The sequence below is a fragment of the Periplaneta americana genome, chromosome 7 (assembly GCF_040183065.1).
Source record: "Periplaneta americana isolate PAMFEO1 chromosome 7, P.americana_PAMFEO1_priV1, whole genome shotgun sequence".
Lineage (NCBI taxonomy): Eukaryota > Metazoa > Arthropoda > Insecta > Blattodea > Blattidae > Periplaneta > Periplaneta americana.
Window position 1 is genome coordinate 23,693,052 of NC_091123.1, and position 14,852 is coordinate 23,707,903.

Here is a 14,852-nt window from a genome sequence, read left to right on the forward strand (position 1 = left end):
GATAACATATCGATATGGCGTCCATCCTCGTAATAGTTGTCAATTTTCACTATAGTTGGCAGCAATGATCATAGCAATGTTATCGATACTTCTGCACTAAGCAATATTCTTTGTTTTGTAAGGCAAGGGTCCATGGTAACCTGGAACTTGTAATGACATATGTCTTTATTGACACCACCAAATAAATAAATAAAATAAGATACTTTTGCATGCAAATCATTTTATTCAGTGACTACGTGCAGCACTTACGTAAAAATTATCTTCAGAAACTACAAACTCATCTTAATCCACTTATTAAACAGTAATTACAAACAACATTCGGTGAGCAATCAAGTAATGTTAACTTTTCTGCTAAAATCATTGACTCTGAAAGTTTACCTACACATCTAGCTTACCAGTCTCCATTTCTGATGGAGAAGATGGTTACACTTCATTTACGAACTCATGTTATACTAAGCAATATTCTTGTTAAAGCAAGGGTCCTTGTGACCTGGAACTTGTAGACATGTGTCTTTATTGACACTACCAAATAAATAAATAAATAAATACTATTCCAAGGAGGCCTAGTCAATGAGTCACCTTTCTTCTATCTTCAATTAGAATCAAAATATCGCCTCTGGCCGATTGGTTGGCCTCTGCTTTTCACCATGGCAACCAGGGTTTGATCCCAGTCTGAGTCATGAAGGAATTTCCGGTAGGCAAAGCGTTCGCTGAGGAGTTTTCCTCGCGGTTCACTCATTTCCCTCCCCCCACTATTACCATCGTTCCACCAATGCTCTACAATCACCCTCAGTGAGTTCTGAGCCAGGCCTCTAGAATAAATAAAAATGGTTGAAAGTTGTACACACTTGTGTTTGATAAAGACTATTAATATTAGAACCAAACTGTCTGTGAGCCTTCAAGATAATCGAATTGCGTGTAAACAGAATTCATTGGGAATCAATAATCATCCTCTTCTTATTTTTCTTCATCATGATCACCACCACCTCTTTCGCAATAATCAATGAATCTCAATATAATTAAAATCTTCTCCTTCATTGTGATCTTCAACACTACCACCAATATCTTCACTATGAACAACCATACTATCACCACCTTCATCACCATCATCACTATCACCATTACCACTGGTCACTCACTGATTAATCATTCACTATGAAATGTATTTATAAATCCCACTCCTTTTTGTGGAATATTGAACCCAACTCTATTGGATTTGTGTCTGATAGGGCGACACCTGAGTCACAATAGACAATATAATAAGGAATTACTGTTGAAATAACAGTCCCAATTATCTTTCAGGCATCGAAAGTGGAGGTCTAACTATGTTTCCAACAAACACTCTGGTATTACTGAAAACAAATGGTAATGGTATGTAACGGTATCAAAATTCTGACAGCATACAAATACACGCATTTAAGAATCTTTCATATCACTGGTCTCATAAATCAGGGGATCTGGGTTCAAAATCCTGCTCTACCATGAATTTATAACTTACTTGTTGTGTATGTCCGTGGTCCAGGCAACACAGAGGTTTTCTGCAGGTAGTCTGGTTCCCCTATGATATTCCAACAGTTTCATACTTCATCATTCATTACACGGGCTATATTACACTATCAAATTTCTGTGTCACAGAAGTTTGATAAAATATATATGATAAAATCTTTTACAGTGTAATATAGCATCTTTGATCACATCTAGCTGTGACATAGTTCTGGGATAAAAGTTATGGTCATCATTAGGGCTAGGATTTTGATGAAATTGCATCTTTTTTCTAGTAAGCCAGAAACATAGCTGCTTTAGTATTTATATGTTATGTGATAAACTGAGTGTTTTAAGACAAATTTGTTAGGGCATTTTTTTTGCATTTTTTGCCTGTTTCAACTCATAAGAGCATCTTTTGTTTTATTCGGTCATTTTTTGGCATTTTCATTTCATTTTGGCCAAAAATCCCCATTATTAATGTAAAATAACGTCTATTTCCTCTTATATTTTCTTGACATATTTTGTCCATTAATACCCATTATTTTTTATAATATTTTAATCGTTTTTCTATACAAATATTGCCATTTGGTTATTTACAAGAAGTCGTCGCTGAACGATTCATATTATTTCCAGGTTAGTTGAATCAACTCATCTAGTGAACGATATAAATCTTTAAAATACTAGGTGTCTCTCTCCCTTCTCCTCTTGTTACTTGTGAGCCATCCCAAACCCAGACCTCCACCCCTAAGAGCACCGGTCCTTATATACCTGTCAGTCAAGGCCTTCTGACAAATAAAAGCAATTGACAATAGATATCTCAGTCATGACAACCTCATAAAATATCCTATCAATTGAATAATCGATCTTTCTACGTACAACATAATTATATTATATTATTACCCATTTCAGCGAGTACTGACGACCACTGCAAAATACGATAATTTGGTCCAGGAAGCATTGTCGTTTGGCACAAGGATAATTTATGTAACATGTTTCTAAATTATTAGTCTTTTAAATACCGATACACTCTTTAATAAATCACTGAAAAACAAATGTGAATATAGGAAGTAGAGTGAGTACGAAATTATTATTATTATTTTTTATTTTTTGGCACATCATTTTTACGTAAATAACGATAAATAAAAAGGGATTATTAGCAAGTACGTACACTGCGTTTGTCAAATGCGCACCACCATACTTTCGAAAAGGCACTTTTCAGTGCCAGACACCCCGTTTTTTTTCATCATGTGCTACACTTCAGATTATCATCGGGGCTTGCAGCCCTGATAACCCACTTTTTACATCATGTGCTACACGTCGGATCATCATCGGGACTTGCAGCCCCGATACCTCGCTTTTTACATAATGTGCTACACGTCGGATCATCATCGGGGCTTGCAGCCCTGATAACCCGCTTTTTACATCATGTGCTACACGTCGGATCATCATCGGGGCTTGAGCCCCGATACCCCGCTTGCTACGTGCAACACAATTATATTATATTATTACCCATTTCAGCGAGTACTGATGACCACTGCAAAATACGATAATTTGGTCCAGGGAGCATTCTCTTTTGGCACAAGGATGATTTATGTAACATGTTTCTAAATGCTATGTACAACATAATTTTATTATATTATTATTACTCATTTCAGAGAGTACTGACGACCACTGCAAAATACGACAATTTGGTCCAGGGAGCATTCTCTTTTGGCACAAGAATGATTTATGTACCATGTTTCTAAATTATTAGTCTTTTAAATACCGGTACATTCTTTAATAAATCACTGAAAAACAAATGTGAATACATAGGATGTGGACTGAGTACGAAATTATTATTATTTTTTATTTTTTGGCACATCATTTTTACGTTAATAACGACAAATAAAAACTAACATGCCACATAACATAAGAAATACAGGAAACAAGCATGAACAATATTCACCATTCTTAATGATCGGGGGATAGAAAAAAAAACGTATGGAACAGAAATTACATACAAATGTGAGTGTAATAAACAAGCAAACCATCTTCGATTAATAATTCCAAAACAACGTGAATATAGCGTGGATTGTGTAGGAAAATAATTTCTTATATGTTGCTTCCAATGTGCATCATTGTTAACTTATGAAAACAAATGAAAATTAACATGGCATATAAACACTATTTGAAGAAAGATAGGCGATATTAAGTAATATTCATCGTTCTTAATGATCTTGGGATGGAAAATAACAATTAAATATGTATAAAATACAAATTACATACAGGTGAGCATATAAAAATAGTAAGTAGAATCATTTATTTGATTAATAAGCTTAAATTACTCCAGGTTTAGTGTAAGAGTGGCCTATATATCTAACGATGCCTCCCAGCAAATTACTTAATTTAAAAACGAAAAAAAATCGTCTTAGAAGATTGAATTTGTGTATTTTCTCTGAAACTTTCCAAATATTTGTAGGCAGTCTTTTACATTAGATTGCCGAAAATTGGTTTATAGCGCAACATTAGCATTAGCATCCATCTTGAAAATGTTGTGTAACAATAGACAATGGAATCGTTCACAGAAGTGAACTATAAATGTGAATCGTTCAGTGCATCCATCTTGTTGTGTAACAATAGAAGTGAACTACTCGTATAAACGATGTGAATCGTTCAGCGACGACTTCTTGGAAATAACCATTATATGTTGTTTTGAATTTATATACGGTTTTTTTTCGATAGTGAAACATTGGAATCATGACATTTCATATTAGACTAAACGTACGATTTCAAATTCTCTTCGATTTTGGAACCACAAAATTGTGAACACACATAATATTTTATCACGAGCCGCCACTGATGAACTGAGAGACAAATTAGCTGATTATTTAATTTCAGATGCTGGACGTGTCACTTGGCAAAATAACATTGTTAATAGAGGGAAGTAAAAGATAATGTTCACATTGATAAATTTAATACTGTATAATAATTTCTGCATATTGATGAGATAGACATTTCTTAAGTTTTATTATTCACTGAACTGGAATTAATGGTAAATGAAAATGTCTAAACACAACTTTTGTCACCTCATAAACAAATATAAGTGTTGTAGTAAAAGACGAGTATTTTTTTTCTGAGCAAAATGCAAGAAAATGAAGTAAAAAGTAGTGTTTTACAATGGAGCTTACTGGAGCTGATCATTTTAATAGTGGATATGCCATACAAAATTATTTTATTACACTTGTACTTTGTGTAGCATTAGGTATAGCATATTATAACATAATCTCCATTACATAGAATACTACTGATGACATGAATACTGCAATTATTGAGTTCTCTAAAATATTCATTGGAACGATTTCAGAATACCGCATAAGTATATATGAATTTATTGCTTTATTGAATTATTTATTTTTGCTCCAGGGGACATACCTTTTTATGTACTTATTTATCTACCCTTGTGCCATCAATAAAAACATGTTATTCTTAATTTTCGCAGTTTTTATACATAAGTACTTGCACGGTATTCTGAAGTATGGGATATATATTAGTATTGGTACACAAATCTATACTAATAATAAATCTGTAGCCGAAATTTTTCTGGTAATTTTCGATTTTCCAAAAATAATTGGTCCTAACATATACAATTAACCACCCTGAAACCGAAAATCGCTTTTTTGAAATTTTTGTTTGTATGTCTGTCTGTCTGTCTGTCTGTATGTTTGTTACCTTTTCACGCGATAATGGCTGAACGGATTTCGATGAAAATTGGAATATAAATTAAGTTCGTTGTAACTTAGATTTTAGGCTATCTGGCATTCAAAATACATTATTTAAAAGGGGGCCTGAAATAAATCGAAATATCTCGCTTATTATTGATTTTTGTGAAAAATGTTACATAACAAAGGTTTCTTTAAAAATAATTTCCGATAAGTTTTATTCCTTGAAAAATTTTGATAGGACTGATATTTAATGAGATAAATGAGTTTTAAAATTAAAATAACTGCCATCTAAGGCCGTGTAATGAATTAAAAAACAAATGACTTCGTCTATAAGGGGCCTTGGACAGCAACAATCGAAAGCTATGAAAGATAGCCTACAGATAATGTTTCTGTGTTTGTATGAAGTAATATCAGAAGCTAAATTGACCGATTTGTATAATTAATTATTAATTCACCATTGGAAAGTGTAGTTTCTCTAGATGGACATAATGCTATAATGTTATTACAGTAACTTCTGAGTGAATCGAGGACAGGTAAGATTAAAATAGCTTCTTATGCACAGAAAACTTGATAGGCTATTCTGTACATTCGTTTCCTGTATTTCCTAAAATAATTTTTATGACCAAATGAGTGGTCTCTGGATCAAAATGATCGCATTTTAATTATGCAAATACAATTTAAATTAAGTAACATAATAAACGATTTATCCTTATATCAAACACGAATGTTCCCTGGATCAAATGTCCTATTTTAATTATGTAATTACTTTATATTTATTTGTAACGGGTGCAGCGGAGCGCATGGGTACAGCTAGTATTTAAATATAATAGTGTGATCACAATGTATAAAAATCCCACTTCATTTTAATTACAGTTATGTTACAAGCTGAAATATATCTGTGCTTATATAATAATTTTATTATATTAATATCGAATTTCAATCACAGAAAGTAACTAATTATATGAAATACGCATTGTGTTCATTTTCTAAGGTAGTATAAGATAATAGCTGGAGAGAATATATATTTTATAAATATTGGAATGCTGATGGACGACAAGTCTTTTAAGACTGCAGTCACTCTACGTCTTGGATGCAAAATCTGCGTACCACATAAATGTGTATGTGGAGAAGTTGTCGACACTTTCCGTCATCATGCTCTGAGCTGTGTCAAGAGTAAGGGACTTTTTATAGACATTCAACAATTAACGACATAATCAAGAGAGCATTAACATCCTCTGGTATCCCTGCTATTTTAGAACCCTCTGGAATTAGTCGCAAGGATGGTAAGTGCCCTGATGGATTAACCTTGGTCCCATGGAGCAGAGGAAAATCATTAATGTGGGATACGACGTGTGGATACCTTAGCTCCATCCCACTTGCCGTCAACTTCTAAACTCGCTAGCTCTGCAGCAGAATCTGCCGTACTCAACAAACGTCGCAAATACGTACATCTAGTAGACAATTACATCTTCATTGTCTTTGCTGTGGAAACAATAGGCTCCTGGTATAAAGAAGCAAAAGACCTAGTTTCCGAAATTGGTAGAAGTTTGATGTCTGTTACAGGAGACCCTCACTGCACCAATTACCTATGGCAGCGAATAGGTATAGCCATCCAACGTGGGAACGCAGCCAGCATTTTGGGAACCTTTCCAGACGCCAATTCTCTCAATGATATTTTCTTCATTTAATTATCTGAAAGCAGGTCAAGGGTGAAGTTCTTCACCATATTGTAAATTTTTATATTGAACAACAATGTAATTTTATTATCTCAACAATAACTCTTCACTCTCTACAATTTAATTTCACTCCCGTCAACAATGGGACTTGCTCTCCGCACAGCAACACTGCGTTCGTTATTGCACTCCACAGACGACAATGACAATTTACTTGGACTATTACGAACAACAATGAACTGTTAATCTTAACTAATATTCACAAAGCACTATTTACAACACAGAACTGCCAGTTCTCAGTTCACAGCTCGTTTGTCTTGGCTAGTTCTCCTAGCTCAGTCACTCGCGTTCACAGAATCTCGAACCCCAGACCTTCAGAGACGATCCGCTGAACTTCGAACTCAGGTCCCTCAACTGCGGTCCACTGCACTCGAACTCCGGGCTTCAGGCTCCACAGTTACGGACACAACTCAAGTCGCGCTCTGGTCTCGAAGCTGGCTTCACTGCTACACAAGACTAACTCGCTTACTGTCCAAATCTGCCTGTAACAACACTGGCTTACTGACGGGCTGACTGTTCACTTGCGTCTTCTCTTTTATATAACCAAACCATAGTTACGAGAAAGTTCGCGGTCAGAATGGCATTCTCGAATAATCTGGATATTTCTCCTCTTTGCCGGTCGCTCTTTCCCCTTTCTCCCCACAGCACATGCCCCAGGAAGCAGATGCGCGCGCAACCTGCCCGTCACGGCCGACTTAGCCCTTCCTCCGTCAGTCGTGAGATCGAATCTCATACGGCCATCACAATATAGTGAAACAAGATGCTGGCATTACTAAGCTTTTGTGGATTAAGAATAGTCCTCTACTTTATACAGCTGGCTTTGATGGAAGCATTCGATTGTCTGATGGAAGAAATGGTGAATTGCAGAATCCATTGCTTGGACATTCAAACTGTATTCTTGATATGTCTTTGTCTACTGATTGCAGAACCCTGTTGTCTTCTTCAGATGACAAAACTGCCAGACTATTTTCTCTTCAAGTTCCAGATGTGTAATATTTCATTATTTATTTTTATTTTTCCATTATTGAGATTTCTTTGCACGATTGATTGAAATTTTATAATATTATACCACGAAATTCTTGTTATCCCTAAGTGATACAATGTTGAAAATTGTATATTTGTGTGTTCTGTCTTAATAATAGTGCATTTTAAAAAGTGCGGCATCTCTACCGGATTTTCCCCTTTTATAAATTACCAGTCTTGAGTACATCAGGTAGGCCTAATTTGGTGGGTTACCAAACTTGTTAAAAGTTGGAAGTTGTTTTCTTAAAATTTATGGGAAAGATGATTTTCAATGGGAAAGGAATTATATTAAAGGAAATTAATTTTTATATTAAAGTGGATCCGCATATTCCATACTAACCCTAATTGTTGGCTTAGAGTGTAAACCTGCTAACTAACAAAAAGGAAATTTTACAGGGGAAACAAAAAACTGAGTATAAATTAACTCTGGAACTTCACACCTGTACTTTGGATTTAGTCTTAACATTCCAAAGTTAATTTATACTCAGTTTTTTTGTTTCGCCTGTAAAATTTCCTTTGTGTTAGTTAGCATGTTTACACTCTAAGCTGACGAAATAAATTGTTTCTTTGATTTCTTCTTTAGTATTGGTGCAATAACCATTACTGTATTTACAGTTACAAGCATAGAACTATTGTGGATCCATTATTAGAACTGTGATAAAAGATATGATCAAAGTTTTGACACAGTGTAATATAGTCAAAATCTTACATTTGATCAAACATTTTATCACAGTCTACTATATACAGTCGCGAAGCTTGAGGTGATTTTTTGCAAATCTCGTGATAAAGCGCTCCAAGCGGTTAGCAACTAGAAACAATAGACTGTCCACGGTCGACTTTGGACTGTGTCGTATTTTCATCGAGTGCTAGCTTGTTGCGTATTTCACATTCATACTTGTGAAATGTTCGTTAATGTTGTAATGAAAATGTTAATGGCTAAAATACAATAATTGGAATAATAATATTTTACTACAGACGTAGAAAAATTAAGTTTGTTTCAATGAAATTTATTGATCACGTTTTATTTTCAATTCTGGTGGGATTATTATTGTTTAGGCCTACTTTTTTTTTTTTCAAAGGATATGTTTTTAATTATAGCTGTTAATTTTGTTGTTATTTTTATTTGTTACTTTACTAGAGACGTAGAAAAAGTCTGTTACAATAAAATTTATTGATCACGTTTTATTTCCAATTCTGGTGTGACTGTTATTGCTTAACGTCATCCCACTTTGTTAACTACGTAAGCCTACACTACAAGTACCGGTACACGTAAGTTACTCCATTAATTCATATTTCCATTATTATTGCTGTAAAGGGAAATGCAAATTAATATTTATTGGTTTCATAGTTAATTATCGCTATAATCTTGAATGAGTGAAGCGATTATAGTAAATTTCAGTTCGTTTTGCACAAACAAAAATAATATTAACCTATTTCTTGCAGGTATCTTCGAGTTTATGGTGGAATTTAATATACTTCATTAAAATAATAAATTAACTTTATGCATTTAATATTTCAATAATGGAAGGAAAGTGTTAATTTTTCCAAAAGAACACGACAACGAAAGTATAACATAGTTTGTCGTCTGCTAGGAGAGAGATCTGCGATGATGAGGCGATAGTAGCGATCCTAGTGGTGGGCAACTACCCATGTTTGCATTTTTACTACATATTGAGCTTCGCGACTGTATATAGTAGACTGTGATTTTATCATATTCTGTAACACAGAAATTTGATAGTGTAATATTGTGGACCCACCGCCTGTGGTGCACTCTGGACAGTCTCTGATGAACTAAGTGGCCTATGCTTCTTGGCACTAGCGACATCTGTGAGAATTGGGATGAATAATGACAAGTTGAGGGCTCTGCAGTTGCACAAAAAAAATCTCCCACATACTGAAATTTGCATCCCACAGCTTGATAAGTCTTGTTACAAAGAATTCCAATAGTTATTTTAGTTAGTTACTATGTACGAGTACTATCCACAAACCATGACAAAAACCTAGTGCAAGAATGTGCCTAATCGACCCCCACAAGTATTAACATTGTAACACACTCTTCTTCCATTTTTCAGGAGAAGCAAATGAAGTTTTAAAATGATTGTGTAAATCAGTGTATACAGATAGTAATAATAAGATTTTACATACGAGTGGGAAGGTTTAGAGCTACAATGATTGTACTGGAAGAAAAAGAAGTCTATTAACTAGCATAACTCAAAACCATAAGAAATTGAGTAACAATGTTAGTATTTGGGAGGGTCGAAATATTACGTCATATACTGGAGTGAAAGATAAGAAGTGCAAAGAGTAGAAGAATTCTGCTATTGGACCTAGTTGGGAGATCTTGTTGATCACCAGCTTTCCCTCCTTAAGCCACTGGAGGACGATTTTAGTGCCATAGCAGGTCAGCACTAGGAACAGAAAAGTAGAAAGGATAGGAAGGAAAGTGAAATGAACCCCTAGGCCTCGAATGTTAAAAGGAAGTAACAGCCTACTAAAATCCAGTCTACTCTGAACTACGAGTTCTCTGTAGTGTGGCACAGAATCTCCAGATATACTTTCTCCGGAAGGAAGCCATATTTTTAATTCTTCTGGTCGGAAAAAATCCATTAGTCTTGGCCAGGCTTATGCAAAGAAACAAAATCATTAATAAACTGTTATATACATTTAATTGTATAAAATAGTATCATACAATATTTTCCAAAATAAACTCGTCCTCAATAATCAATACAATTACTTTGATCTTGGAACAGATGTGAAATAATCTGAAATCTTTCTCTTGGGTGTTGGACTTGAGGTAGAGATAGAACTGCACTGACTTTTGCTATCACTCTGTTCCAAGTACTGCAACAAACTGCCTCTCCTCTCACCGTCAGTTACTGATCCCGCAGGACTACCATTGACACAAGAACTGGACACAGCATTGCTACCACCAGCACTACTACTAACACTGACACCAACACCACTACAACTGCTGATGCTCGTCACATCTTTAGCAATCTTCTCTCTACTTTGACCGCATTTTGAGGGAGATTGATTTTCATCACTTCTTGTGTTGTAGTTGTCGTTATCCAGTGGCAGGGCTGCAAGGGCTTCTTCCAGTTCTTTGTCTGTTAACTCTCCTCTATTTTTATTTAACCATCCACTCTGCTTGCCTCCACTCCGTCCCTCTCCTTTGTACCTTTCCCTCTCTGCTCTGAACCTTTCCCGATGAGTTGGTTTTGTATACGTGTGCCTTGTTGACAGTTCAAATGCTCCAATAGCTACGAAAGAAGAATGGCAAAAAATAAGAATTATGACTGCTCACAAGAATAATTAATCAATTTTGATAATAGGTAAAGATGGAGACGTAAAATGAAGTATTACAGAGCAAAATTATACAACAGTCAATGATTGCCGAGTTTGTGACAGCAAAATCTGTGATCTGCTACCTGTTTAGTTAACATACCTATCTTTCTCCCATTTCCATCAGTAGCTTTGATAGCTCAGTGCAAGCTCTACTATGCTACATATCTTTACACAGAACTACATGTAGGTGATGCGCGAAATGAAACGAGAACAAGGGAAATAAAAGGACTACAAGGAAAATACATGGAGAACAAGAGGAAGACAAAGAGAACAAGGGGAATACGAGAACAGCTAGGGAATACAAGGAGAACAAGGGGAATACGAGAACAGCAAGAGAATACAAGGAGAACAAGGGGAAGAAGACAAGAAGGACAAGGAAAATATAAGAGGACAAGAAGAAGCCAAGGAGAACAATGGGAAGACGAAGACAGGAGAATACAAGGAAAACAAGTGTAAATGAAAGAACGGGAATACAAGGAGAGCAAAGGAAATACATGGAAAACAAGAGGAATACAAGTGGAATACAAGGAGAGCAAAGGAAATATATAGAAAACAAGAGGAATACAAGGAGAACAAGTGGAATACAAGGAGAGCAAAGGAAATACATGGAAAACAAGAGGAATACAAGTGGAATACAAGGAGAGCAAAGGAAATATATAGAAAACAAGAGGAATACAAGGAGAACAAGTGGAATACAATGAGAGCAAAGGAAATACATAGAAAACAAGAGGAATACAAGGAGAGCAAAGGAAATACATGGAAAACAAGAGGAATACAAGGAGAACAAGTGGAATACAAGGAGAGCAAAGGAAATATATAGAAAACAAGAGGAATACAAGGAGAACAAGTGGAATACAAGGAGAGCAAAGGAAATACATGGAAAACAAGAGGAATACAAGGAGAACAAGTGGAATACAAGGAGAGCAAAGGAAATACATGGAAAACAAGAGGAATACAAGGAAAACAAGTGGAATACAAGGAGAGCAAAGGAAATATATAGAAAACAAGAGGAATACAAGGAGAACAAGTGGAATACAAGGAGAGCAAAGGAAATATATAGAAAACAAGAGGAATACAAGAAGAACAAGTGGAATACAAGGAGAGCAAGGGGAATACAAGGAAAACAAAGGTAAGACAAGGAGAATGGGTAAACAAGAAGAACAAGGGGAAGAGAAAGAGAACAAGGAGGAAGACAATGAAAACAAGGAGAATACAAGAAGAACGGGAAAATAACGAGAGCAAGGCGAAGACAAAGACAGGAGAATACAAGAAGAAGAAGGGGAAATAAAGAACACGAGGAAGTGATGAGGAACATAGGGAATACAAGGAGAGCAAATGGAATACAAGGAGAACAAAGGAAAGACAAGGAAAACAAAGGGAAAAGAAGAAGAATCAAAGGGAAAACCAGGAGAAATAAAAGAAAAACAAGGAGAATAAGGGGAAGATGTGGAGAAAAGGAGTAGAAAAAGAGAACAAGGTAATACAAGGGGAAGACAATGAGAACATTTTTATGTGATGATTAGACTTTGTTGAATTGCCACACGCAGCATGCAATCAGGTTGCCGATGTACGGTAGTATAGAAGAGGTGAGCGACCGCCCAGTCTAGTAGTATAAGCAGTTCATGTTAAGAGTTGTGACCGGTCCAAATAGATAGAGCAGCTACAGCTAATCTATACCTATGTAAGTACTTGTTTTTGCATTACTGTGGTTGGAATAGTCAAAGCTTAACATTTGTTCAGTGTAGACAAGAATTCAATCAAACATACTACAATGAGAGTGTTGCTGTTCCAAATAATTGCCTCTGGAATATCCTTACCCCCGCAGCCACTCTTGACACGTTGGGGAACGTGGTTGGATGCTGTTAATTATTATGCAGAACATTACGGCAAAATAATGGAGGTAATTGATGCATTGGATAGCACAGACAGTTCTGCTGTTGCAGCTGTAAAATCATTGCCTTCTGAACAGCTATTGGAAGATATTTTGTTCATTGATTCTAATTTTAAAATAGTGTCCAAAAGCATCATCCTGTTAGAATCGTGTAAACTACAGCTCTCAGAAGCTCTTAATATAGTGGATAAAGTATCACAAACCGTTATCGAAAATAACAATTCACTAATTTCAGAAAAAGTGAAATGTAAGTTGAGAAACATTATTGCTAAAAATTCTGCCTATTCACAACTTCATATTATAAATAATGTACCATCAGGTCACGACAAGACATCTGAAGTTGGTGTACTAAAAAGTAGTGTCTTTTCGTTCTTCAAATATGTATGTATTACATCGTGTGATGTTGAACGTACATTTTCCCAAAATAAAAACTGTTTAAGTGACCATCGGAGGAGATTACTTTGCAGTCGCTCAAAATGTATGTAACTCTTCACTGCAATGCACATATTCAAGGATGATGTGAGTATCTTACATTACATTTTAAGAATTAATATATCTCACTATAAAATAATTATGTATTTACATGTTTAGACATTTCCTACTTCAATGATCATTCATCATATTTCTTGAATGCAGGATACAGGTTTTATTGTAACCGCAGTATACTGCTCAGTGTTTACATTAGAGGTATACTCCATCCTTTGCACGCCCCCTTCTCATATAGTCTATACCGCGTGCGCAGTAAACCTTGCGATTCTCGTGGCAATTCCACGAAGTCTAGTGATGATCAATTCCCAAGCCCTCTCATACCTAGTGAAGAGAAAGCTGTAGTTCTACGTCAAAAATATATTTCCAGATTATTGTGGAAATATATATTTTCAGCATTTCTGATGTGTTTGTCTATGTACAGCAATTTATGTTAAACTATAGGCCATATTTTGTTTATACTCAGTATTTATTTACTAGTCAACTTATACAGCAATGATGCAATTTTAGTAAATATTAATAGATCTTTATTTTAAACAAAACACACAATTTTTATTTGTTTTTTATAGGAGATGCAGGAAAATAAACGAGCAGCCCAGTGCGTCCCCAGAACACTATATGTTGGGGAAATTATTATACGAAGAATTAATTTTTATTTTTATTGAGAATTATTTTGAAGTAAAGTCATGGACGACCAGATGATCTGATGTTAAGAAAAATTTCTGCTCATTTATAAAAACATTTGTTACACTGTTGGACGTGGGCGAACCAAAGAAGCATAAAAATGTTTACAAAAAAGGATTAATATATTTTTCACTGCCTCTGAATGAGATTCTGACTGATACATCTATTATCAGGCGCACCCTGGGCAACGACTGTCGGTAAATTGGTCCACACAACCGGCTTCACATAGGTACATGACGAACAGTCGAGTACCTGCTATTAGTTAAAAAAATTATAACATTCATACAGGTTGTTTCAGAATAAATTTTCCTAATTTTCAGATGTGATAGAGGCATGTAATTGAACATTTTTTCTTAATAGAGCAGTGCCTGGAAATGCTTCCACACTGAGGTAGAATGAGAAAAGTCAAACTTCTTCATTGACCTTATCATCATCCATGGATATCTTTAAATGTTTTTCAGCTATTCCCATTACCATGGAAACAACTGAAGTTGATTTGTTTTC

The 14,852-nt window shown here is 35.3% G+C and overlaps 1 protein-coding gene across 5 annotated transcripts in view; it reads right to left on the reverse strand.

Moving 5' to 3' along the window:
- Positions 1-10,589: 10,589 nt before the first annotated feature.
- Parg (Poly(ADP-ribose) glycohydrolase) overlaps positions 10,590-14,852 on the reverse strand; it is a 38,498-nt gene continuing 34,235 nt past the window's right edge. For all 5 annotated transcript variants that reach the window (XM_069830454.1, XM_069830452.1, XM_069830453.1 and 2 more), the window contains one exon: positions 10,590-11,202. In XM_069830454.1, the coding sequence (XP_069686555.1) occupies positions 10,673-11,202 (530 nt within the window). In that variant the 3' untranslated portion in view covers positions 10,590-10,672. The remainder of the gene's footprint in view (positions 11,203-14,852) is intronic.